Genomic DNA, 27,805 nt, shown 5'->3' with positions numbered 1-27,805 from the left:
TTTTACACCATGTGTAGGGTCGAGGCTTTCATTTACCTTTTTAATGGTTATCTTGTCCCAACTTTTACAAACCTGTCCTCCCAATTCCCCGATCAACTAGGGTTCCATTGACGTTAACAGCCAATGAGTGATCTGTTGCCATGTGTGGTATGCGCCCTTAACAAAGCAGACAAAGGGGAATGAGCAAAGACAATATTTGTCTGTTGATCCTACACTGGTCATAGATATCACCATCATGTTTTAATTAGGGAAATCTGTCCCCATAGTAACCCTGCCATTGCAAACTTGGGTGAGCCTACTACATTCCTCTGGTAATATGGATGTTGTCATATGTTTTGATAGTATTTGCCTATCAAAGGTAGCAGGAAAAATACAAAGGGCTGTTAACAATGTGTTTTTACCCACAGTAGCATATTGTACTGTACTGTATGATAGGATTATCTAATTATTATTATTATTATTATTATTATCATCTGTGATATGTTGTTGTCCCACCTAGCTATCTTAATGTGAACGCACTGACTGTAAGTCACTCTGGATAAGAGCGTCTGCTAAATTACTAAAATGTAGATGCACATACAATTAATGGACTTAAGGTATTCTGGTGGGAATTCAGGTATTTACTTTCTCATATTTTCTTAGTATATCAGGTATTTCTTAAATACTTTGTGAAAATATGTTGCCTCATTTGCATATATACAGTATGCTGGGTGTATTTGCATTCATGAATAAATGCATATAAAGGGGTGGAGCCACCCAAAACTTGCTCTGTCTCTAGGTTACTCCTTCCTGTTGTTGTCACCTTCTCGTGCATAGTTTGACAAGTGTGTCAAGAGAAGGATAACCAATGCTAATAGAACTCTACACGCTTGGCTCTAGATTACACCCATCCAAACATATTTTACAATGTTTGTGAGATCAGACCTAATGTCACTAATCCAAGTTTTCATCAGAATTTGCTTTCATTTCAGCGCATTTAATTTGTAAGTATTTCAACTGTATCAAATCATTACTTTTTTTTCCAAATTGGACAAAAAAAAACTACCACCCATCAAAATACCTTTTTTATCTTTGTTCTCTTTCTTGTGATGTAACTGTCGAAGACGTGCCGTTAAATCTCGTACGAAGCGTTAGCGTTCTTATAGATGTATTTTATTGAGCCCATTTCAGCCATTACCAATACATCCAGCATACTGTATATATGCAGGTCATTCCAAACGTTTCCGCGGTCTTTACATTAACGGGGGGGGGGGGGGGGGGACGAATGGCACAAGCAATGGTGGGAAAGAGTCACCAGTGAAATGAAGGCAATCAATCCAGCAAGATTTCAGTGACCAAGTGGATTTTGCACTCCTCAAACACAGGAAATAGATGGCTGAGATCCTCAGCTGGGTTGCAAACCCCAGAGACACACAAATACACACCCACAAGAATATATGGGATGTATTACTAAATATAGGATTAAGTAACTAGAGGTTACAGCCTCACTGACTGGCCATACTATTTTCTCTGTCCTCCCTTCCCTCCTTCCTCTATAGGTATCGTACTGGTGGCCATCAACCCCTACGACCAGCTTCAGATCTATGGAGAGGAGGTCATCAATGCCTACAGTGGGCAGAACATGGGAGACATGGACCCACACATCTTTGCTGTTGCTGAGGAGGCATACAAGCAGATGGCCAGGTACTGGATGAGCCTCAGGGTACAGCTAAACGGGTATAACACAGGATCAGGATACTGTTAATGTGTTAGACCTGGAAGAGTTGCCAATTAATAACCACATTCTATATATTAGTCTGTTTTGGGAAGCAATTGAGTTGTTACTGTGTGGCACGTGGAGCTGTGTAGCATAGCAAGCACTTGACTCCTCATTCGGTTTGATATGTAATTTTGATAGTGTGTGGCTCAGTTGGTAGAGCGTGGCGCTTGCAAAGCCAGGGTTGTGGGTTCAATTCCCATGGGGGACCAGTATGAGGGGGAAAAAAAGTGTGAAATGTAAATGTATGCACTCTCGATAAGAGCATCTGCTAAAATGTAAATAGTGTTGGTGTGGGACTGAATAATGAGTCGCCACAGAGATAAACTGTGTCTTCAATGGAAGATGTGGGTGGATAATAACAGTGCTCCCGTCCACATTAACTGTCAACCTCATCAATGCTGCTCTTCTCTGTAGAGCAAAAGACAATAAATACCATGGCCACTGCCTACGTACTGTGCATGCCCACTGCTGGGTAGTCCTGGCAACTCCAGTCATGTAGAGAAAATGAGCGTTGTGTAACTCTAGACGTGGCCCATTTTAATGCAGCTCTGGTCAAGTTACCTCTTTTTATTAAATGTTCCAAATGTCTTTCTCTCTCTTTTTCTTTTCCCGTAGAGATGAGAGGAACCAATCCATCATAGTAAGTGGGGAGTCGGGGGCAGGGAAGACCGTCTCTGCTAAGTACGCCATGCGGTTCTTCGCCACTGTGGGAGGGTCGGCCAACGACACCAACGTTGAGGAGAAGGTGCTGGCCTCCAGCCCCATCATGGAGGTGAGGAGGGGAACTGGGGATGGGCTGCTGGTCCCATACTGTAGTCCAGCCCGGCAGAATGGCATCCTAGTAAAGGAGGTCGATCCGGGAATATATGTCTTACATAATATGATTTGTGTCTTTTTGGAGATGACACATGTATCTTCTGGACAACCAGGTAATATTTTATTTACCTGCTTCGATGGGTTCTCGTGAAAACGTCATCGTGTTATACTTTTTCTATGCCCTGAAAGTTTTATGAATCAGCTGTAACTTTGTAGAGATTACAGCACAGTATTCTTATGGGGAATCATTTTGTAAACTGTAGGTGGAGAAGCTAAACACACCAGGAGTCCATTAACAGCAAAGTCCCACAGCCTGCCTGGGAAGATACGGCTAGGAGAAGCTGCTAGCTAGAAAGTTATCATGACTCTCTGTCCTTCAGGAAGTTATAGCTGAGGAGAGTCCGACATCTCTGAGTCCATTACCAGCCTCACCTCAGCTAGATCAGTCAGAGTGAAGAAACAGGACAGATCTGTATGCAAGGCCAGTTGGGCACAGTCTCCATCTTGGCAGATGACACAACTCAAAATTAGGAGCTTTACAACTGTCAAGGCACATTACGAGCAGCAAGGAGAAGCTAAAGGTTTTTGTGTGGCATGAATCACAATTTCAGAAGATATAAACTCTTTTTTTCAGGACCCTGTCTTTCAAAGATAATTAGTAAAAATCCAAATAACTTCACAGATCTTCATTGTAAAGGGTTTGAACCCTGTTTCCCATGCTTGTTCAATGAACCATAAACAATTAGTGAACATGCGCCTGTGGAGCGGTCGTTAAGACACTAACAGCTTACAGATGGTGGGCAATTGTCACAGTTATGAAAACTTAGGACACTAAAAAGAGGCCTTTCTACTGACTCTGAAATACACCAAAAGAAAGATGCCCAGGGTCCATGACCATCTGCGTGAACATGCCTTGCATGCTGCAAGGAGGCATGAGGACTGCAGATGTGTCCCGGGCAATAAATTGCAATGTCTGTACTGTGAGACGCCTAAGGCAATGCTACAGGGAGACACGGCGGACAGCTGATCGTCCTCGCAGTGGCAGATCACATGAAACAACATGATCAAAACATCCAAACATCACACCTGCAGGACAGGATGTCAACAACTGCCTGAGTTACACCAGGAATGCACAATCCCTCCATTGGAGCTCAGACTGTCTGCAATAGGCTGAGAGAGGCTGGTCTGAGCGCTTGTAGGCATGTTCTCACCAGACATCACCGGCAACAACGTCGCCTATGGGCACAAACCCACTGTTGCTGGACCAGACAGGACTGGCAAAAAGTGCTCTTCACTGAGTCAGGGTTTTGTCTCACCAGGGGTGATGGTCAGATTCATGATGTCAAAGGAATGAGCGTTACACCGAAGCCTGTACTCTGGAGCGGGATCGATTTTGGAGGTGGAGGATCCGTCATGGTCTGGGGCGGTGTGTCACAGCATCATCGGACTGAGCTTGTTGTTATTGCAGGCAATCTCAACGCTGTGTGTTACAGGGAAGACATCCTCCTCCCTCATGTGGTACCCTTCCTGCAGGCTCATCCTAACATGACCCTCCAGCATGACAATGCCACCAGCCATACTGCTCGTTCTGCAAGAGAGGAATGCCAGTGTTCTGCCATGGCCAGCGAAGAGCCCGGATCTCAATCCCATTGAGCACGTTTGGGACTTGTTGGATCAGAGGGTGAGGGCTAGGGCCATTTCCCCCCCAGAAATGTCTGGGAACTTGCAGGTGCCTTGGTGGAAGAGTGGGGTAACATCTCACAGCAAGACCTGGCAAATCTGGTGCAGTCCATGAGGAGGAAATGCACTGCAGTACTTAATGCAGCTGGTGGCCACACCAGATACTGACTGTTACTTTTAGATTTTGACCCCCCCCCCCCTTTGTTCAGGGACACATTATTCTGTTAGTCACATGTCTGTGGAACTTGTTCAGTTTATGTCTCAGTTGTTGAATCTTGTTATGTTCATACAAATATGAACAGACACATGTTAAGTTTGCTGAAAATAAACGCAGTTAACGGTGAGAGCACCTTTTTTTGCCGAGTTTAAATCTATTTTACAGTGGTTATGATTTTCTTTTGATCTCTGAAACTCCCACATTTTTTTCCTCCACCCCTCTGCTTCTCTTTTCAGGCTATTGGAAATGCGAAAACCACGCGCAATGACAACAGCAGTCGTTTTGGGAAGTACATCCAGATTGGTTTTGACAGGCGTTATCACATAATAGGTGCCAACATGCGCACGTATCTGCTGGAGAAGTCGAGGGTGGTGTTCCAGGTACGTGTAACTCCACGCTGCGCAGTCTGGGATGAAACTCTGTATTACTGCTTACTAAGTCCGTGCTTCCCTTCACATTTACTCTCCTTCATTTAAACATTTGATTAGGTCCTAGCTTGACATGTTTTTTTCCCAGCCAATCAAATATCAAAATAAACGTATCGAAGTACTTTACAGAAATTAATACAATATTAAATTGCAGCCTGTGGGAACTCATGATCTAACAAAAGTCTTTCATTCCTCAGAATATATTATTGATAAAGAGTAAAGTGTAGTATATTTCTGCTTTTTAGGCTGAGGATGAGAGGAATTACCACATCTTCTACCAGTTGTGTGCCTCTGCTAGCTTCCCGGAGTTCAAAGACCTAGCCTTGAGTAAGTGTCACAGACCGTGCCAATATTCAACTAAGTTTCTGTTAAGGAAGCAACTGCATAATAACTGCAATCGTTATTTTTTTTATGTCAAGTTTACAGGAGCATAGTCCTTCGAACTACATTCAGAGAATAGTACGTGTCGTCTGTGAGGACGTTCAAATAGGAACACTTTTCTAATACGTTTATTCCGATCTCTGCTTTCATCTTAAAGCCAGTGCGGAAGACTTCATCTTCACATCGCAAGGAGAGAACATCTTCATTGAGGGGGTGAATGATGCCGAGGACTTCAAGAAGACGAAGGAAGCCTTTACACTACTGGGTAACGGTCTGACTACATGGGTACATTCTAAGATGGTAACACCGCTACATTAGAACAGGCTCAGAACAAAGGGGTTTATGTATCTTGGACATAAATACTGACTGGGTTTTTGTTCTTTTTTTCAATCTCCCTGTGGAACAATATTTACCTTATTGTGGTTTGTTTTTGCAGGTGTTAAGGAGAGCAGTCAAAGCAGCATCTTCAGAATCATAGCTTCCATCCTGCATCTGGGGAACGTGGAGATCTGCTCGGAGAGAGACGGAGACTCCTGCCACATATCAGTATGTCACTATACAGCCTTATCCAGCTTAATTCTGTTTGAGTTTATAGTTCCACATCACAGCCTCAAACCGTATATCTTCTCTATACATAATTTATTGAGAAAATCTGTGTGTGTTTGTAGAGGAACGACCCTCACTTGACGCACTTTTGCCGGTTGCTGGGGGTGGAGCTGGAGCAGATGGAACACTGGCTATGTCACAGGAAGCTGGTCACCACGTCAGAGACCTATGTCAAGAACATGTCCCGCAAACAGGCGGCTAATGCCCGCGACGCACTCGCCAAACACATCTACGCCCACATGTTTGACTGGATCGTGGAGCACGTCAACAAGTCCCTGCACACCTCCTCCAAACAACACTCCTTCATCGGTGTTCTGGACATCTACGGGTAAGACTGCCCAGCTGTGCTCCCCAGAACCTCTGAAAACAAACCTCAACAGTGGGTTGGTTTGGGATTGTGAGAGAAATTTGACTGTGTGGTGAGACCCGATTTTCATGCCAGCAATAGAAGTCTTATTTCAGGAGTGTAATCTCAGCCATGGTGAATGGTAAAAGCATCCCAGGCGGGCAGTAAGTTAACACACTGTGACAGCAGACAAACAGAAGAACATCATTTTCCCTCGCAGTTCTGTCACACAATGTTTTCTGTACTAAAGGCACGGAGAAGCATGATATTTGATGAGTAGATTTCAAATCTACTCTTTATCTGTGCAAATCAAATCAAATGTTATCAGTCACATACACATATTTAGCAGATGTTATTGCTGCTGTAGCGAAATGCGTGTGTTCCTAGCTCCAACAGTGTAGTAACATCTAACACTACACACATCTAAAAGTAAAATAATATCAATATTAGGACGAGCAATGTCGGAGTGGTATTGCATAGAATACAGTATATACATAAGAGATGAGTAAAGCAGTATGTAAACATTATTAAAGTGACTAGTGTTCCATTATTAAAGTGACCAGTGATTCTATGTCTCTGTATACAGTGGGGCAAAAAAGTATTTAGTCAGCCACCAATTGTGCAAGTTCTCCCATGTAAAAATATGAGAGAGGCCTGTAATTTTCATCATAGGTACACTTCAACTATGACAAACAAAATGAGAGAAAAAAAATCCTGAAAATCACATTGTAGAATTTTTAATGAATTTATTTGCAAATTATGGTGGAAAATAAGTATTTGGTCAATAACAAAAGTTTCTCAATACTTTGTTATACACCCTTTGTTGGCAATGACAGAGGTCAAACATTTTTTGTAAGTCTTCACAAGGTTTTCACTTGCTGGTATTTTGGCCCATTCCTCCATGCAGATCTCCTCTAGAGCAGTGATGTTTTGGAGATGTTGCTGGGCAACATGGACTTTCAACTCCCTCCAAAGATTTTCTATGGGGTTGAGATCTGGAGACTGGCTAGGCCACTCCAGGACCTTGAAATGCTTCTTACGAAGCCACTCCTTTGTTGCCCGGGCGGTGTGTTTGGGATCATTGTCATGCTGAAAGACCCAGCCACGTTTCATCTTCAATGCCCTTGCTGATGGAAGGAGGTTTTCACTCAAAATCTCACAATACATGGCCCCATTCATTCTTTCCTTTACACGGATCAGTCGTCCTGGTCCCTTTGCAGAAAAACAGCCCCAAAGCATGATGTTTCCACCCCCATGCTTCACAGTAGGTATGGTGTTCTTTGGATGCAACTCAGCATTCTTTGTCCTCCAAACACGACGAGTTGAGTTTTTACCAAAAAGTTCTATTTCGGTTTCATCTGACCATATGACATTCTCCCAATCTTCTTCTGGATCATCCAAATGCTCTCTAGCAAACTTCAGACGGGCCTGGACATGTACTGGCTTAAGCAGGGGGGACACGTCTGGCACTGCAGGATTTGAGTCCCTGGCGGTGTGTTACTGATGGTAGGCTTTGTTACTTTGGTCCCAGCTCTCTGCAGGTCATTCACTAGGTCCCCCCGTGTGGTTCTGGGATTTTTGCTCACCGTTCTTGTGATCATTTTGACCCCACGGGGTGAGATCTTGCGTGGAACCCCAGATCGAGGGAGATTATCAGTGGTCTTGTATGTCTTCCATTTCCTAATAATTGCTCCCACAGTTGATTTCTTCAAACCAAGCTGCTTACCTATTGCAGATTCAGTCTTCCCAGCCTGGTGCAGGTCTACAATTTTGTTTCTGGTGTCCTTTGACAGCTCTTTGGTCTTGGCCATAGTGGAGTTTGGAGGTGGACAGGTGTCTTTTATACTGATAACAAGTGCCATTAATACAGGTAACGAGTGGAGGACAGAGGAGCCTCTTAAAGAAGAAGTTACAGGTCTGTGAGAGCCAGAAATCTTGCTTGTTTGTAGGTGACCAAATACTTATTTTCCCCCAATAATTTGGAAATTACAGGCCTCATCTTTTTAAGTGGGAGAACTTGCACAATTGGTGGCTGACTAAATACTTTTTTGCCCCACTGTATAGGGCAGCAGCCTCGACGGTGCAGGGTTGAGTAACCAGGTGGTAGCCGGCGAGTGATGGCTATTTAACAGTCTACCTTGAGATCGAGAGACTGAAAAACAGCTTCTGTCACAGCTTTGATGCACATGTACTGATCTCGCCTTCTGGATGGTAGCGGGGTGAACAGGCCGTGGCTCGGGTGGTTTTTGTCCTTGATGATCTTTTTGGCCTTCCTGTGACATCAGGTCCTGTAGATGATGGGTTGGGCAGACCGCACCACCCGGTGATGGGTTGGGCAGACCGCACCACCCTCTGGCGAGCCCTGCACTTGCAGGCTCTTGGATGCTCTCAATTGTGCATCTGTAAAGATTTCGGAGGGTCTTAGGGGCTAAGCCAAATTTCTTTAGCCTCCTAATGTTGAAGAGGCGCTTTCCACCTTCTCCACAGCACTGTCCCGTCAATGTGGATAGGGGGGGCGCTCCCTCTGATGTTTCCTGAAGTCCACGATCCGCTCCTTTGTTTTGTTGACGTTGAGGGAGAGGTTATTTTCCTGGCACCACTACTCACTACTACGCCTCACCTCCTCCCTGCAGGCTGTCTTGTCATTGTTGGTACTCAGGCCTAATATGGTGGTGCCGTCTGCAAACTTGATGATTTAGTTGGAGGCGTGTGGCCACGCAGTCATGGGTGAACAGGGAGTACAGGAGGGGGCTGAGCACACACCCTTGTGGGGCCCCTGTGTTGATGATCAATGAAGTGGAGGTGTTGTTTCCTACCTTCACCACCTGGGGGTGGCCCGTCAGGAAGTCTAGGACCCAGTTGCACAGGGCAGGGTTCAGACCCAGGGCCCCAAGCTTGATGATGAGCTTGGAGGGTACTATGGTGTTGAATACTGAGCTGTAGTCAATGAACAGCGTTCTTACATCGGTATTCCTCTTGTCCAGGTGAGATAGGGAAGTGTGCACTACAATGGCGATAGCATCGACTGTGGATCTATTGGGGTGGTAAGCAAATTTAAGTGGCTCTAGGGCAGGGGTGGGCAAAGTTTTTGGCCCAAGGGCCACATCGGGATTTTGAAATTCAATGGAGGGCCACATTTTTTGGAGGACCAATTGTTGGTTAAAATGAATTTGCCTCCCGGGTGGCACAGTGGTCTAAGGCACTGCATGGCAGTGCTTGAGGCGTCACTAGAGACCCGGGTTCACAGCTGGCCGTGACTGGGAGACCCATGAGGCGGCGCACAATTGGCCCAGCGTCGTCCGGGTTTGGCAGGCCAAGATTTCCTTGTCCCATCGCGCTGTGGCGGGCCAGGTGCATGCACACTGACACGGTCGCCAGGTGCACAGTGTTTCCTCCGAAACATTGGTGCGGCTGGCTTCCAGGTTAAGTGGGCATTGTGTCAAGAAGCGGTGCGGCTTGGCTGGATCGTGTTTCGGAGGATGTACAGCTCTCGACCTTCGCCTCTTCTGAGTCTGTACTGGAGTTGCAGCGATGGGACAAGACTGTAACTACCAATTGGATACCACAAAAAAAAAACGGCCCGGATTGAAGTGCCCGGCTGGCCGGATGTGGGCTGTACACCCTTGGTCTCGGGTGTTATGTAAGGTAGAGGTGATATGATCCTTAACTAGACTCTTAAAGCACTTCATGATGACAGAAGTGAGTGCCACGGAGTGAAAGTCATTTAGTTCAGTTACCTTTGTTATCTTTGGTACAGGAACAATGGTGGACATATTGAAGCAAGTGGGGACAGCTGACATCGGATAGGGAGAGATTGAATATGTCCGTAAACACTCCAGTCAGCTGGTCTGCGCATGCTCTGAGGACGCGGCTAGGGACCCCGCCTGGGCCGGCAGCCTTGCGAGGGTGAGCAAGCCTTACTCAAGTCGGACACGGAGAACGAGAGCCCACAGTCCTTGGGAGCGGGCCACGTCGACAGCACTGTGTCAAAGCGGGTGAAGAAAGGTGTTTAGCTTGACTGGGAGCAAGACGTCGGTGTCTGCGACGTGCCTGGTTTTCCCATTGTAATCCGTGATTGTCTGTAGACACTGCCACATACGCATCTGTGTGTGTGAGCACTCAAATACCTCCATCCCCTGTGTTTAAGTGCCTCTTTTCATTACAGTAGATAGAGGATGGAACCATATTGAATTGGGGTAGCTGTGCTTTTCTTATTCATGACCCTGTTTGACTGAGGGCTTAATTGGTTCTCTGCTGTGGGTTAGATTATTGATAAAAACTGGCAGCCTGGCCTGGCGCTGGGAGGGGAAAGATGCTGAGCTACAGTAGAAAGCCCAAATAATAAGACATACAGCGGTGGGGTATTTGTAACTTGAGTCTGATAATTATCTGTACAAAACAGTTCATCTGAAAATACTTCTGGAATATAAAATACTTGCTTGATTCACTGTTTGTCATGTTTCCCAGTTTCTTGAAATACTTTTCAAATGCAACTGATTTCTACGTGAAAAGTGAAATGATCTATTCATTCCTTTTCCATTTTAGTAGACCGTCTTATCCAGAGCAACTTAAAGTAGCGAGTGGATACATTTTCATACTTTTTCGTACTGGTCCCATGTGGGAATCGAACCCACAACCGTAGCATTTTAAGCGCCATGCTCTACCAACTGAGCCACATCATCATCAATGTACTCAATTATTGTATTGTGATGGAAAGTGTACAGGTACAAACCTTGATGACCAGCCTATGTACAATACGGTAATTTACATTTAAGTGGTTTGTAAGGATGGTACATTAATACCTCACAAAAAGTGGTTGTTTTCCATGTTATTTGATTAAGAAAAATATTTAATTTGATGTGGATGTTTTGTGTCTTTGCCCATAACTTTGCACCTTTTGTAAGTGTTTGAGAACATGGTTTTGTTCTTTCTGGATTCCATTAGAATGACAATCGCAAAGAAAGGGACAAGGCAACAACTCTTACTATTGAATCCTGCTAGATGCAGTTCTTAATTATACAACTACCTTATTTGCCAAAGCAGAGATGCTGGCCAAAAGAAGTTTTGCCCATGCTATCTGTTTGCCAATACTGGTAAAGGCATACTGCAGTACTTAATTTTTTTTTTTGTATAAATATATTTTTAATTCAGATTTTTCAAGGGGTGCTGCAGCACCCCTACTTCCCGTGGCTATGCAGCAGGGGTGTCAAAATCATTCCATGGAGGGCCTAGTTTCTGCAGTTTCTTTTATAGACCTAGACAACCAGGTGAGGGGAGTGCTTTACTAATTAGTGACATTCATTTATTAATCGAGTGTAAGGGAGGAGTGAAACCACGCAGACACTCAGCCCTCTGTGGAATGAGTTTGACACGTGATCAACAGTGAGCTCAAAATATAAGGGACATTTTTGTCGTTGTTTGTCTCTGGACTCCAGCACTTTGGATTTGAAATTGTACAATGACTAGGAGGTTAAAGTTCAGACTGTCCACTTTAATTTGAGGTTATTTTTATCCAAATCGGGTGAACCGTTTAGAAATTACAGCACTTTTTGTACATAGTCCGCCAATTTTAGGGGACCAAATCTATTGGGACAAATTCACTTATGTGTATTAAAGTAGTAAAAATGTAAGTATTTGGTCCCATATTCATAGCACACTATGTATGACTACATCAAGCTTGTGACTCTACAAATTTGCTGGATGCATTTTCTGTTTTGGATTATTACAATAACAGGGGTGGTTAACATTTTTGGGGGGATATATTTGTGCATCTGTAACTTTCTCACTCATCATTATTCACAATTCATTCCAGATGATCAGTATTCATGGTAGCATCCACATGAATGTAGACGTGTTTAGAAACATTATCTTCTCATTTAGAATAAAAGTGACTCCAAAATTACACACTACATTATTTACTATTTAGTTTTCCTCTAGGCCTAAAATCACTGTCTCAAACAGAGGATGAAAATAGACCGGAGACTTCCGACTCACCAAATATGTGACTGTTTTCTCTTCATCTGAACAGATTTGAGACCTTTGAGATAAACAGCTTCGAGCAGTTCTGCATCAACTACGCCAATGAGAAACTGCAGCAGCAGTTCAACCAAGTGAGTTTAAGTCTTATATTTATAATATACACTGAGGGTACAAAACATTAAGAACACCTGCTCTTTCCATGACATAGACTGACCAGGTGAAAGATATGATCCCTTATTGATGTTACCTGTTAAATCCACTTCAATCGGTGTAGATGAAGGGGAGGAGACCGGTTAAAGAAGGATTTTTAAGCCTTGAGACATGGATTGTGTATGTGTGCCATTCAGAGGGTGAATGGGCAAGACAAAATAGTTGCGTGCCTTTTGAATGGGGTATGGTAGTAGGTGCCAGGTGCACCGGTTTGAGTGTGTTAAACTCAACAGTGTTGCAATTATTTTCACGCTCAACAGCTTCCAGTATGTATCAAAAATGGTCCACCACCCAAAGGACATCCAGCCGACTTCACACAACTGGAGTATACATGCCCCTGATGAATTGAGGTAGTTCTTAGGGCAAAAGGGGTTGCAACTCAATATTAGGATGGTGTAGCTATCTACCTTATATTCCAATGTTCAGTAGAGGAGACCTGAGAACTTCTAGCGGTTAACCTCATGACTCAACATGAATGTTTTCAAGTTAAATAATTCAGGACTTAGTCTAACTGATAACCTACTGTGCTGTAGCTCACTGTGGGACTGTCTCTCTGTGTCCTCAGCATGTGTTCAAGCTGGAGCAGGAGGAGTACATGAAGGAGCAGATCCCCTGGACGCTCATCGACTTCTATGACAACCAGCCGTGTATCGACCTCATCGAGGCCAAGCTGGGCATTCTGGACCTGCTGGATGAGGAGTGCAAGGTGGAGTACCCGGTCTTACATACATAATGTGTTCGTCTTTAGTCCTGATTCTGTCCTTGCTCCAGTAGTTCTTAACTTCTCTTTTTGGGATGCATTAGCGGGGAAGTGTATATGAACAATTGGCTACTGGAGGAGTTTTAACGCTGAATGCACTTGAGCAGTCACAGGTGTTGAACAATCTCCTGTGTTTTGGTCTGGAGGGAGCAGAGCGGAACACACTGCTGATCCCTGCGTTTTAAACCTCTGGTCTCAGTTAATGGGATTCATCCTGCATTCATAGGTGCACAGCGTGGCCTGCGTCTGTTTTCCCCTGCCTGCATCCGGATTGTTATCGGAGTTAAGGACTTTGCAACAAAACTGATGACTTATTTATTTCACTCATCCTCATCCCACAGCCCTTTGAAGTTATTGACGATAATTTGGAACAACCTCAAAAGAATTGTTATTCTGAGCACAGCTAACCTGGATAGAAAGTTTTGGTTTCCTTCATGGTTTTATATAATTATTCTCCTTTATTTCCCCCTCACCTGCTGCTGCTACAGGTGCCCAAAGGGACAGATCAGAACTGGTGCCAGAAGCTGTACGATCGCCTTTCAAGCAGTGTCCATTTCCAGAAACCACGGATGTCCAACATATCTTTCATTATCATTCACTTTGCTGATAAGGTGGGTAGACCCAGCCTAGAGACATGTTTCACATGAAAAGCACCTGTACGTATGGCTCTTCAATTAGGTGAAAATTGACCTGATGCTAGGCTATTGGTTCAAATGTCATTTTGGCTGGGAAATCCTATTGTTTCTGTCCTTAAGCAAAGGTTGTGTGTTTAAACCAAACTGCTTCAGTATACCTGGCTGAATAATTGGGAACATCTACAAATTGTGCTATTCAAAAGACCTGACATGAATCACCCTCATTGCAGGGGCTTTGCCTGAAAAGAGCTAATATGATTATCCCATGATGACTCATCAGAGAGGCTTTGTGTGTTAGTATTATTGTGAGTGATCTCATTGGCCCTGCAATGTCACCCCTCCTCCTTATGACACATACACAAGCTCTAATTAACTCAAAGAGCAGCGCTCCTACGCAGAGGAGCTGGCACTACGTAGAAAGGACTGCCTGTGTGTCTGCCTAAAGTGGGTCATGTAAACAGATGAAAGGCAGGCAGCTGTAGCAATGTCCTTTTATTTACCGTGGTAATTTCCGTGAAAAGCTAGGATGTGAGTGGCTAGAGTGGGACGAGAGAGTCCGGTTAATGTAGATAGGATTTCCCCAGCTCTCCTCTGTTAAGATGGTATTAAACTGATTCCCTTGGTGTTTCTCTTCGTCTAACTCTTCAAGTGAAAAGGAGTAGGGATCTGCATTCAATTACTGTTCTTCCTCTCTCTCGCTAGTTGTACAGTCGTGGCTGGAAGTTTTGAGAATGACACAAATATTAATGTTCACAAAGTCTGCTGCCTCAGTTTGTATGATGGCATATACTCCAGAATGTTATGAAGAGTGATCAGATGAATTGCAATTAATTGCAAAGTCCCTCTTTGCCATGCAAATGAACTGAATCCCCCAAAAACATTTCCACTGCATTTCAGCCCTGCCACAATAGGACCAGCTGACATCATGTCAGTGATTTATCTCGTTAACACAGGTGTGAGTGTTGACGAGGACAAGGCTGGAGATCACTCTGTCATGCTGATTGAGCTTGAATAACAGACTGGAAGCTTCAAAAGGAGGGTGGTGCTTGGAATCATTGTTCTTCCTCTGTCAACCATGTTACCTGCAAGGAAACACGTGCCGTCATCATTGCTTTGCACAAAAAGGGCTTCACAGGCAAGGATATTGCTGCCAGTAAGATTGCACCTAAATCAACCATTTATCGGATCATCAAGAACTTCAAGGAGAGCGGTTCAATTGTTTTGAAGAAGGCTTCAGGGCGCACAAGAAAGTCCAGCAAGCGCCAGGACCGTCTCCTAAAGTTGATTCAGCTGTGGGATCGGGGCACCACCACTGCAGAGCTTGCTCAGGAATGGCAGCAGGCAGGTGTGAGTGCATCTGCATGCACTGTGAGGCGAAGACTTTTGGAGGATAGCCTGGTGTCAAGAAGGGCAGCAAAGAAGCCACTTCTCTCCAGGAAAAACATCAGGGACAGACTGATATTCTGCAAAGGGTACAGGGATTGAACTGCTGAGGACTGGGATAAAGTAATTTTCTCTGATAAATCCCCTTTCCGATTGTTTGGGGCATCCGGAAAAAAGCTTGTCCGGAGAAGACGAGGTGAGCGCTACCATCAGTCCTGTGTCATGCCAACAGTAAAGCATCCTGAGACCATTAATGTGAGGGGTTGCTTCTCAGCCAAGGGAGTGAGCTCACTCCCAATTTTGCCTAAGAACACAGCCATGAATAAATAATGGTACCAACACATCCTCCGAGAGCAACTTCTTCCAACCATCCAGGAAAAGTTTGGTGACGAACAATGCCTTTTCCAGCATGAGGGAGCACCGTGCCATAAGGCGAAAGTGATAACTAAGTGGCTCTGGGAACAAAACATCGATATTTTGGGTCCATGGCCAGGAAACTCCCCAGACCTTAATCCCATTGAGAACTTGTGGTCAATCCTCAAGAGGCGGGAGGACAAACAAAAACCCACAAACTTCAAGCATTGATTATGCAAGAATGGGCTGCCATCAGTCAGGATGTGGCCCAGAAGTTAATTGACAGCATGGCAGGGCGGATTGCAGAGGTCTTGAAAAAGAAGGGTCAACACTGCAAATATGAACTCTTTGCATCAACTTCATGTAATTGTCAATAAAAGCATTTGACACTTATGAAATGCTTGTAATTATACTTCCGTTTCCCATAGTAACATCCGACAAAAAATTCTAAATACACTGAAGCAGCAAACTTTGTGGAAATTAATATTTGTGTCCTTCTCAAAACTTTTGGCCACGGCTGTACAATTTCAAACAGCCTGCAACCCTATCTGTGAGAAAGAGGACAGAGCAGGGGTGAAGTGTGACACCAGACTGCCTGGAGGCTGGGGCTGCTAATGGACAGACAAAAGGGAAGGACGATAGACTGACTGACGGAGGGATTTCCTTCCAAACAATACCTGCACTCGTGTTATTTTACATATGACTTTTTTATAAATAAACATTGATTGCTAATCTGGTTCATCTTCTTTTTTTCCCCCCCATGCTCAGTAAATGCTTCTGTTTAAACTGCCACATGCTTTAAATTATTCAATGGACCGCTGGATGTTTGTCGACGGTTCCTATAAGTGCATTGCTGTGGGACACACGACTGTATGGGCCACCTGGGATTTGAACAAACAACCCTCAGTCCCTATTGTACATAATTACCATAGTTGATTAAATGTTTGCTAATTTAGTTGTCAGTGTATTTGGCTGTGAAGTGTAGTCTGTTATATATATGTATGTATATCTCTGTTCCCCTCCCTTGGCAGGTTGAGTACCAGTGTGATGGCTTCCTGGAGAAGAACAGAGACACCGTCTACGAGGAACACATCAACATTCTGAAGGCCAGCAAGGTGAGATAAAACAATGTCATTAGATCGCTACCCCAATGACACAATCATCAAAATGCTTCTAGTGGACACTTCAACTCACACTGAACAGCCCACTGTGACCACTTAAATGCAGAAAGCATGTCGCAAAGAATTATGTTTTTAAGCTCTAACTCATTTAACCGTGTGTGGACTTCTTTCTTGGAAAAGCAGCACCGTAAAAGTTTTTACCAAATTAGATTACTGCCGAAAGAGGCTTCAGTTTTGGGATAGAGTGCAACGACGCAAAAGAAAGTAACACGATTTAGAAAGTGGCAAGTTGGAAACATTTCACAGGTTCATATGATGGGAAGTATAGCTCCTATCAGATATGGTTGTTGTTTAAAGCCAGACTGACAACTTGGCAACACTCCACATGAACCCTGAAGTTTAAATCCTGCTTTACATTCTCATTTGAAAAACATGAAACTCTCAAAATTCTAATATATTGCAGAGGAATTGTCTCCCACACACACACACACACACACACACACACACACTTTCTAGAGATCCGCTGACTCCTGCCTCTCCCAGCCAAACTCAAACTGCTTGATTGGAACGTAATTTCAGCTCATGTTCTCTGCATGAACTTTTTAACTGATTAAGTGGTGAGAGCCAAAAGTGCATTAGCTTTCTCAGTCATTTCTGTTCAGTTCCACCTCTCTCCCACTCTCTTTGGGACAAATACCAACTTTAGTTCACTTCATCTCGTAATAGGCATCTCGTATTCAGCCCTTTCTCTTTCATCCATCTCGTCTCCCTCTCGCCAAAATCCTCTCCTCAGCATTACTATTGCAACAGCCATTAAGAGTGTGCAAATGAGAAGGAATATTGAGAGGCAAGGAGAGATTTCATATTTTATGTTCTGTCTAAAAGCATCCAGTCTGTGCCAAATCTATTTAGTATCAGAAAGGCACCAAGCTCCATTGAACAGCATGGATAGGACCGAGTTTGGGAAATGCTGCAATAAGGTTTCCTAAACAAAATCAGTGATAAAGACATAGCACGTCTCAATATTGTACAATATGCTGTACTGCATTTTTTTTTTGTCTCTGTCATTTCAATTGATTTTCTAATGTCAATTCTGCTCAGTAGTTGAGAACTTGGCAAGAGCCCCTAGCTTGTTTAAACCCCCTCATATCTAGCTGACAGTGATGCAGACACCAATCAACATTGTAGAGCCTTGGAGGACATTTTCCTCCAGCCGATAAGTCTTTCCTGAATGGACTATTACTATCATCTTGCACAACCTGAAAGCCCTGCTAACTCTGAGGTACCTGAGCTGTACCCCAAGCCAGAGGAACCTCCATGAATCTTCATAGAAGTCCAATCCTGCTTACAGAGCATATTCTTTGCAAAGTGATAAAGGAAACATTTTCCGAAAGGAATTTTGTGTTAATTTCACATTTTTTGTTGTTGTTGCAAGTTTGGCATGAGAGAATAGTTATCAGTATGGATGGTGGGACTGCACTGCAGTCTGTTAGTACTGTTTTACCGCACCAGCCTTATCTGACATCTGTGACTGAGATATTATTATTATTATTATTATTATTATTATGCTATTATCAATGTTCCCTCTGCATCTACCGCAAATACGTGGATGCTGCTGCTTGACACTCAAATTGTTCACCTTCACTGGTTCTGCTGTGGAGATATGACTACAGGACCATCCTGACAGACGCCTTAATGCTGGTTTATTGATGTTCTGTCCAGCCATGCTTTTCATTACTGTAGTCTCATCAGTGTTCTTTAACACACCCGCCATTACACTGGATCCTACAGTACAGCACTATGCAAAAAATATATCTTATGAAAAAAATTTTTTTGTGGAAATTCAACGCCACTTTTTTTGTGCGGTTTGGTGAATTTATGTTGTTATCCGGCTGTAAAATGGCTTATATAATCTGTTTTATGCTAAGTTGTTTTGGATGAAACAATCTGATAAACATATTAATGATGTTCCCACTCTCCCAGTTTCAGCTCGTGGCGGATCTGTTCCAGGACACTAATAAAGACGGAAGCAGCTCCACGTCTTCTTCCAGCAAGTCCTCCAGGATCAACGTGCGCTCAGCCAAACCGACACCTAAAGTCCCCAACAAGGAACACAGGAAAACCGTGGGCCACCAGGTTAGCATCCTCTCTGACACCATCATGAGTTCAATCAGTGTGCCTTTGGACAGGAGCCTGTCTGTGTTAGTGTCATAGTCATTTTCTTAACAATGTCTTTAACCTTTCATTAGGAAGCAATGATGTAACAAGTCTGTATTTTTACAATGATTGGTGGGATTAAACAGTTTTTTTTGGTCAAACTTAGCATTTGCAGTACTTCTCATCCTCCGTTCCTCTGTGCACTGTAGTTCCGCAGCTCGCTGCAGCTTCTCATGGAGACCCTGAATGCCACCACCCCCCACTATGTGCGTTGCATCAAGCCTAATGATGAGAAGGAGGCATTCTCGTGAGTAAATATTTGTTTTTCAGTGACGGTGTACAGTTGAAGTCAGAAGTTTACATACACCTTAGCCAAATCAAATGTATTTATAAAGCCCTTCTTACATCAGCTGATGTTACAAAGTGCTGTACAAAAACCCAGCCTTAAACCCCAAACAGCAAGCAATGCAGGTGTAGAAGCACGGTGGCTTGAAAAAACTCCCTGGAAAGGACACGCATATATTTAAATTTAAACTCAGTTTTTCTGACATTCCTGACATTTAATCCTAGTAAAAATTCCCTGTCGTAGGTCAATTAGGATGACCACTTTTATTTTAGGAATGTGAAATGTCTGAATAATAGTAGAGAGAATGATTTATTTCAGCTTTAATTTCTTTCACCACATTCCCAGTGGGTCAGAAGTTTGCATACACTCAATTAGTATTTGATAGCTTTGCCTTTTTAAATGGTTTAACTTTGGTCAAATGTTTCAGGTAGCCTTCCACAAGCTTCCCATGGGCGAATTTTGGCCCATTCCTCCTGACAGAGCTGGTGTAACTGAGTCAGGTTTGTCGGCATCCTTGCTCGCACATGCTTTTTCAGTTCTGCCCACAAATGTTTTATGGGATTGAGGTCAGGGCTTTGTGATGGCCACTCCAATGCCTAGACTTTGTTGTCCTTAAGCCATTTTGCCACAACTTTGGAAGTATGCTTGGGGTCATTGTCCATTTGGAAGACCCATTTGCGACCAAGCTTTAACTTCCTGACTGATGTCTTGAGATATTGCTTCAAATTATCCATTTAATTTTCCTGCCTCATGATGCCATCTATTTTGTGAAGTGCACCAGTCCCTCCTGCAGCAAAGCACCCCCACAACATGATGCTGCCACCCCCGTGCTTCACGGTTGGGATGGTGTTCTTCCCCCTTTTCTCCCCCTTTTTCCTCCAAACATAACTATGGTCATAATGATCAAACAGTTCTATTTTTGCTTCATCAGACCAGAGGACATTCCTCCAAAAAGTACGATCTTTGTCCCCATGTGCAGTTGCAAAACGTAGTCTGGCTTTTTTATGCCGGTTTTGGAGCAGTGGCTTCTTCCTCGGTGAGCGGCCTTTCAGGTTATGTCGATATTGGACTCGTATTACTGTGGATATTGATACTTTTGTACCCGTTTCCTCCAGCATCTTCACACGGTCCTTTGCTGTTGTTCTGGGATTGATTTGCACTCCTTCCTGAGCAGTATGACGGCTGCGTAGTCCCATGGTATTTATACTTGCGGACTATTGTTTTTACAGATGAACATGGTACCTTCAGGCATTTGGCAATTTCTCCCAAGGATGAACCAGACTTGTGGAGGTTTAAAAAATAAAAAATCTGAGTTCTTGGCTGATTTCTTTTGATTTTCCCATGATGTCAAGCAAAGAGGTTACTGCAATTGACTCAAATTATGTCAATTAGCCTATCAGAAGCCTTTAGAAGCCCATCAGAAGCTTCTAAAGCCATGGCATCATTTTATGGAATTTTCCAAGCTGTTCAAAGGCACAGTCAACTTAGTGTATGTAAACTTCTGACCCACTGGAATTGCGATACAGTGAAATAATGTTTGTAAACAATTGTTGGAAAAATTACTTGTCATGCACAAAGTAGATGTCCTAAACAACTTGCTAAAACTATATAGTTTGTTAACAAGAAATTTGTGGAGTGGTTGAAAAACAAGTTTTAATGACTCCAACCTAAGTGTATGTAAACTTCCAACTTCAACTGTATGTAGGCAACAGAATACGGAAGAGTTTGTGTGTCTTGTCTGTCTCATGTAACTTCTCTGCTCAAATAGCCAAGTTGTTTGGATTAGCAAACTTTTTTTTCATGTTGACTGAAAAACCTTGCTCATTTTTAGTGGAAGAGGTGCTTTTGGGACTTCTGCACCCACCGGTACAGTATTACTACAGTATTACTGTAAACAAAGAGGGCTCTGTCCTGTGTGTATGTTTGTGTACAGTGTGTTTAAGAATCAGAAGCCAACTTCTTATCGTGACCTGCTTCACTAATCAGATCTTGGAGCCTAATATGTGGTCTGCCATTCTTATTTAAACGTGGTACGGTCATTGTGAGGTAATTTTTGCTTATGTATACAGAACACTAATAAACATGCATGGAGTCGTGGGAAAAGACAACCAGGAGAGAGTACTGTGTATGACAGACAGAGAACATAACCTGCGTGTGCTGTTTGTTCTTTGGTTGCCTAGACCCGAGTGTAGCCTGAGGTGCTGATTCTGTCTCTTGCTGAATAACTCTCTCAAGTCCTCTGACTCAATAACAGTTTCTCTTGCTCACAGTGGCACAACCATGTTGACTGTTACCAGAAACTCCCGTCCAAAATAAAGACTGCTTTTCAATAAACAATGTTGTCTTGATAAGCAGTGTTGAATGGGGCATTTAAGCCAGCACACTAGATATCCTAGGTTGTTGTTTTTCGAGGTCGATTTAAGGAATTGTCTTGTGTTCTAATGCTTTTCTACGACAGGACAGAAGGAGAGGTCAGGTTATGTTGCCATCTTCTTGATGCATTCTTTCGCACAAATGCCTCTTCAAGGTCTCTAAATCTAATGATGTGCCTTGGTCACATGCTGTGGCTGGACTTTAGCAAACATACCGACGGCTGTATGTAGGGACACAGTCAGTCTACCCAGGCAGCACCTAGCTGACTAGCATTAACCACCTCTCAATGCTTCTGTCTTCTGCCTAGTGGAGATGTGTACAATAATGAAGGGGAAGCTTAAGCTCAGGTACAGTAGGTAGAGGGAAATAGCCTTTACCTGTGTATATGTATGGTAACTACTCCCAGAATGCTGTGTTTCCATTGTGATGGGGATTATTTTTTTAAACTTTGTATACATGTTCTTTTGTCCCTCTCTCTGTTGCAGGTTTGACTCCAGGAGAGCTGTGCAGCAACTGAGGGCATGTGGAGTCCTGGAGACCATCCGCATCAGTGCTGCTGGGTACCCATCAAGGTAAGATTGCTTCTCACACATAGAGCACTACCGTTACACGGATGGCCAAGGTGTCTGCTGTGTGCAATAGATGGTGGAAGCACAGAAATTGATTGTGGTCCTGTGTGGGTCAGTTGGTAGAGCATTGCGCTTTGCAACGCCAAGGGGCGGGGGTTTGATTCCCGCTGGGGCCATCCATATAAAAAAAAAATATGCGCCGCAAGGCTGTCTGTCACTTTGGATAAAAATGTCTGCTAAATGGCTTATTATTATTATTATATATATTGTAATAGAATGGGATTGTTATGCGACTCCTGGTGATGTAATGGGCATGGGCTCTTCCTCTGTCTGTTTTTATTGCTCCATCATTGAGCTTTCTTGGTCGTCCTAAGCAGGGAGGAAATTGAATTCCGTCTCCCCTGAGGTACGTGCTTCCCTGAGGGAGAACAGCAGGAGAGCAATTCACCACAGAGCACGAAAACCCTCTTAATAACAATTTGATTCCGTTACACAGCATAAAACAGATTGCACTTTCTCACGCAGTACTTTGTCTTATGCAGTCTTACTGTTTCAAGTCTAGAGGACTGACACTAGTCCTGACCTGCTCATGGTTGCAAACCAAAAAGTAACTAGAGATTAACAATAATCATGCCTTTATGTTGTGTGGAAGTGGTAAGGATTTTTTTTTTACAATTTTGTTTTGTTCAAAATAATACAAATGGTTTCCTTTTTCATGGATTAAAATATGCCTGTTTCAGATTTGGGCTGTGTGTGTTTGACTTGCATCTCAGCCAGTCCTATGTGATTCCAGGTGGACGTATCCAGACTTCTTCAACAGATACAGAGTCCTCATGAAGAAGTCAGATATGACCGTAGGAGACAAGAAACTGGTGTGTAGGAACCTACTAGAGACCCTGGTCAAGGTAAGAAATATTTCCACCCTAAAGCCCCAAGCAGGATAGGAAAGGAAATGAATGAATAGAAAGGATCACTTTTGTTCCTCCCATGGTGAACCTCCCATGGTGAACCTCCCATGGTGAACCTCCCATGGTTAAAGGATGTTGTTCTCTTCAACGGAGCTCCCTAACTCCTTCAGGGCCAGTCCATCTTTGCATTATTGAACCTACTGCATGTCTGCTCTGATAAAGTACATGTTAACTTTTCCAGTATTGAGAGACAACAGGTTTTGAATATATGTACCTGGGGGAATGGGGATGTAAAGAGGCAGGTCATGAGTTTCAGTCCTAATGGACAAACCCCGTTGTGTTCTCAGTGGAGAATTCATCATACACAGTCTGAGATGAATCATGTTATTAATACATTATTACAGGAATATAATTTGAATGCGCCTTGGACAGTATGTCATGGATTCCTTAGGGGAGGTGGGGGACGGGACGGACTATTTAACCTTGTGTTTGATAACATCCACTTAACTAGCTGCCTTGATGCTCAGTTGATCGAGCTGAAGTTCCATTTAACTGAATGAATGAATGACTGGTCCCTCACCAGGACCCAGACAAGTTCCAGTTTGGTAAGACCAAGATCTTCTTTCGGGCGGGCCAAGTGGCCTACCTGGAGAAGCTGAGGGCAGACAAGTTCCGCTCCGCCTGCATCAAGATCCAGAAGACAGTGCGACGCTGGCTACAGATGGTCCGCTACAAGAAGATACGCAAGTCTGCCATCACCTTGCAGAGATTTGGCCGCGGTTACATGGCCCGCAGGTGAGAGGAGAAGCACAACGTTCTGCTAGACTAACAAAGTAGCTGGTCAATTCAGAATTCTTCCCACGAGGGAACTTCTTGATAAATCACACTACAAGGGTCGTGAACAAGTTTTGATTTTTTTTTAAATCAATATCGGTGCCAGTATTGTAACTACTTTCCGTGTCCTCCTTTTGCTGTCTTTCTCAGGTATGCGGAGCGGCTGCGTCTAACCCGCGCTGCTGTTATCTGTCAGAAGCAGTATCGTATGGTCCGAGAGCGGACGGCCTATCTGAGGGTGAGACAGGCTGTTGTCACCATCCAGGCCTTTACCAGGGGCATGTTCACCCGCAGGATCTTCCAGGAGGTACTACAACCACAACACTCTACCTGTTATGTCACTGGTTTACCTTTTACCTTTTTTATCCTGGATTTTGTATACACTCTCATTTGTTCCCAATCCCGCACTGTATTCATGTTGAAGCTATCCGTGGTTAGATCTCTCTTAGATCTCTATCAGGAGTAAAGAGTACCCTGGGAAGATGCCTCAGTCTTGGACTTGTTGTCCTGTTTGTGTGACTGGAAAATTGGAGACGAAGTGCTCGGATTTGAAATGGAATGTGATCAGGCGGGCCTCGCATAAATGCTGCCTGCTATTGCGCCTTCTCGGATACTCTAGATTCCCTTTGGATTTAGTACTCTAGAATATCCCCCTACTGGGAAATCTAGTTAATTGCATATTTCTCATCACATTGTACAGTATAATAAATGGTTCCTTGTCCCTGATCTCTACCTCCCCTCACCCCCCCACCCCAGTTCCTTCTGCATCACAAAGCCATGATCATCCAGAAGCATGTCCGAGGCTGGCTCACCAGGAGGAAGTTCAAGGTGGCACGGAACGCCGCCATCACCATCCAGTGTGCCTACCGCCGCATGCGAGCCAAGCGGGAGCTGAAACAGCTGAAGATTGAGGCGAGGTCCGCTCAACATCTGAAGAAGCTCAACACGGGCATGGAGAACAAGATCGTCCAGCTGCAGAGGAAGATGGATGACCAGGTACAGTCAAAGACGCATGGTTCTGACTTGTACCACTAGCAGCTTACAATGAGTGCCATAATACAAAGACTGGTCAATGAAAGGTCAATATTTCCCTTTGCAATCATTTTGGCACCGAAGGTTTTTTTTGGCTAGTCTAGACTGCAAGTTATGTTAAAAAGGGATTGATTTGAAAGTGATGAGACGTCCCATAGTAGTAACAGAGCTCTCTCTCCTGTCCCACTGTTTAGACCAAAGATCTGAAGACTCAGAATGAGCAACTGGTGGTGGCCAAAGCCTCCCTGGGCTCAGAGGTGAACAAGCTGCAGAAGGAGCTGGAGACCATGCGCAGTCGCCAGGGAGACGGCAGTCAGCTGACCTCTATGAAGGATGAGCTGGAGAAGCTGAGGGCGGAGCTCCAGGAAGCACACGCCCACAGGAAGAAGCTGGAGGAGGAGCACAGCAACGAGAAGATGAGATTTGAACAGGTGAGCTGTCAATCACTGAAGAGGAGAAGGTAATTTTTCTTTACCTTGTATGTTCTCCAAAGCCCTAATGTTGACAGAATAAAACCTTCTGTTTGAAACCAGTGGGTGAAAACAGTCATCAGTTGCCCGTGTAACTACAAAAGATGCTGGTAGCAGCGGTTTTACTGAATTCTTGCTCTTTAGAGTCAAGTTACTGAAAATCTGATTCTCCAACAATCTCAATGTGGATTTAACTGTATGTGTCAGTGGTCTTCTACTGACCTGGAAGTGTTATCATGCATACATTTTTGTGTAGTTTTGACCACCTGACTTAAGAAGATCATTGTTAAGTAGATTGGCCTCAGGCTGTCTCAGTGGTAATAGACACCCCTCTTTGGCCCTTTTGATTCAGTTTGTAACAATGCAAGAATTGTCCCTGGCTCTCTTGCTCCGTTTGACATCACTATGAGAGCCTCACACGCAGGATCGACAGATTTATAGTCACTTAAAGAGAAACCGGGAAACAAAACAACTAAATAGACCTTTTGCTCACTTGTAGAGAGTAAGTAGCATCTATCGTCTGAAGTAGAAAATTGAAATCGATAAAAGAAAATGCATTGGCTCTTGAACGACCACCATGCTCTTTCTGATGTCTCTATTGCTTTCATTAATGCTCTTGTTCTTTTTCCTTAGAGAGTGGAGGAGTTGGAGAGGGAGAATTCCCTGCTGAAGAGTGAAAAGGAGAAGATGAACCAAAGGATTCTGCACCACTCCAAGAGCACAGAAGGTAAATGCTTTTTAGATCTCATACACCACTCACTGTAGTCAGTGAGCCCTGCATTCTGCCTTACCTGAGGGGAGGGACGGCTTGTTTCCCCACACAAAATGGGTTTCTGTGGAAGTAGGACAAAAGGTAGAAACCGCATCAAGTTACACGGCAGCAGCAATGTGAGACTTTTTTAAAATATATAAACCTGAGACTGAAATCAGCCCTTGTTTAGCACTTGGTTCACGTGGAAAAGTATTCGTTTTGGAATATGTACCTTTGTGTGCGAAACATGAATCAATCAATTTGTTAAATCCATTCGTCAATGGACTTCTCTTTGTCAATAAGAAGTCACTTCTAGTTTACATCATCACCTCTGAACATGACCACTGCCTTTATCTGAATACCATGTGCATGATGCTTCATCACCGAGCAGTTAAAAGGAAATCATTTTACATAATATGACACCAGCCATGACCCACATCTGACTTACTGAATACCGTATCCACTCTATTCTGGTGAAAATGTCAGTAGTTATTGAAGAGTTGTATTGGCCAAATCTGCTCTCTTTATCCGCAGTGTTACTGTAGGGTTCTCTCGGGGCCCCTTGGGATGAGCGATATCACAATGTACTGTAACATTACTGTGTTTTTCTTTTCTACTGCCGGTTAGAGCAGCATGTTGTCCAGGCTGGGGTAATAACCCATGTTTATGGAGCTAGGGATATTACAGACCAGAGAGCCCCTGTTTTTATCTATTACATTATTACAGTAGCAACATACTATGATCCCAGTGATGCTGCCTTCATATTCATTCCCTTGTAATAACAGAGTATGACATGGTCCTCCTAGGATCCGTGGGCATGAGAAGAGACAATAAACGAGTTATCAGGCAACTTTCATGTTTTCATCCTCCCTAGGACCAGGAGTTTTTCCAACGGTTTCTTTTTAAACCATACAACCTGATTTAAAAAACAATTACAAATCTGGGGGTCTCCTGAGTGGCGCGGTGGTCTAAGACACTGCATCACAGTGCTAGCTGTGCCACTAGAGATCCTGGTTCGAGTCCAGGCTCTGTCACAGCCGGCCGTGACCAGGAGACCCATGGGGCGGCACACAATTGTCCCAGTGTCGTCCGGGGTAGGGGAGGGTTTTTGCCGGGCAGGGATGCTCTTGTCCCATCGTGCGCTAGCGACTCCTGTGGCGGGCGGGCGCAATGCACGCTGACACAGTCGCCAGGTGCACAGTGTTTCCTCCGACACATTGGTGCGGCTGGCTTCCGGGTTAAGCGGGCATTGTGTCGAGAAGCAGTGCGGTTGGGTTGTGTTTCGGAGGACGCACTTCTCTCGACCTTCGCCTCTCCAGAGTCCGTACTGGAGTTGCAGCTTTGGAACAAGACTAACTACCAATTGGATACCACGAAATTGGGGAGAAAAAAAGGGGTAAAATTGAAATAAATAAAAAAGTACAAATCTGGTCCCATCATAGCCTAAATAAAACTTTTTTTATCATAGCCTAAATAAAATTGATTTATTATTATGTCATATCCAGAGTTTTACCTGGTGTGGTTAGCCTACCAGATCATGAAAAACAATCCCCCCCATCCCCCTGCAAAGTACAGCGAGGTCCTTGATGAAAACCTGCTCAGGACTTCAGACTGGGTGTAAGGTTCAACCTTCCAGCAGGACAACGACCTTGAGCACACAGCCAAGACAACGCAGAAGTGACTTCGGGAC

The 27,805-nt window shown here is 44.0% G+C and overlaps 1 protein-coding gene across 2 annotated transcripts in view; it reads left to right on the top strand.

Moving 5' to 3' along the window:
• The window catches only part of myo5b (myosin VB), a 77,290-nt gene that overhangs the window by 32,718 nt on the left and 16,767 nt on the right, over positions 1-27,805 (top strand). For both annotated transcript variants that reach the window (XM_031802517.1, XM_020457359.2), the window contains exons 4-23: positions 1,539-1,683; positions 2,375-2,531; positions 4,709-4,852; positions 5,146-5,227; positions 5,439-5,546; positions 5,718-5,827; positions 5,950-6,215; positions 12,262-12,343; positions 12,988-13,128; positions 13,671-13,793; positions 16,586-16,669; positions 18,659-18,811; positions 19,042-19,139; positions 22,037-22,123; positions 22,914-23,025; positions 23,612-23,823; positions 24,013-24,169; positions 24,619-24,858; positions 25,089-25,325; positions 25,998-26,091. In XM_031802517.1, the coding sequence (XP_031658377.1) occupies positions 1,539-1,683; positions 2,375-2,531; positions 4,709-4,852; positions 5,146-5,227; positions 5,439-5,546; positions 5,718-5,827; positions 5,950-6,215; positions 12,262-12,343; positions 12,988-13,128; positions 13,671-13,793; positions 16,586-16,669; positions 18,659-18,811; positions 19,042-19,139; positions 22,037-22,123; positions 22,914-23,025; positions 23,612-23,823; positions 24,013-24,169; positions 24,619-24,858; positions 25,089-25,325; positions 25,998-26,091 (2,832 nt within the window). The remainder of the gene's footprint in view (positions 1-1,538; positions 1,684-2,374; positions 2,532-4,708; positions 4,853-5,145; positions 5,228-5,438; positions 5,547-5,717; positions 5,828-5,949; positions 6,216-12,261; positions 12,344-12,987; positions 13,129-13,670; positions 13,794-16,585; positions 16,670-18,658; positions 18,812-19,041; positions 19,140-22,036; positions 22,124-22,913; positions 23,026-23,611; positions 23,824-24,012; positions 24,170-24,618; positions 24,859-25,088; positions 25,326-25,997; positions 26,092-27,805) is intronic.

The sequence above is a fragment of the Oncorhynchus kisutch genome, linkage group LG23, assembly GCF_002021735.2.
Source record: "Oncorhynchus kisutch isolate 150728-3 linkage group LG23, Okis_V2, whole genome shotgun sequence".
Lineage (NCBI taxonomy): Eukaryota > Metazoa > Chordata > Actinopteri > Salmoniformes > Salmonidae > Oncorhynchus > Oncorhynchus kisutch.
The sequence above is the reverse complement of the archived record's forward strand: the minus strand, read 5'-3'. Positions and strand labels throughout refer to the sequence as shown.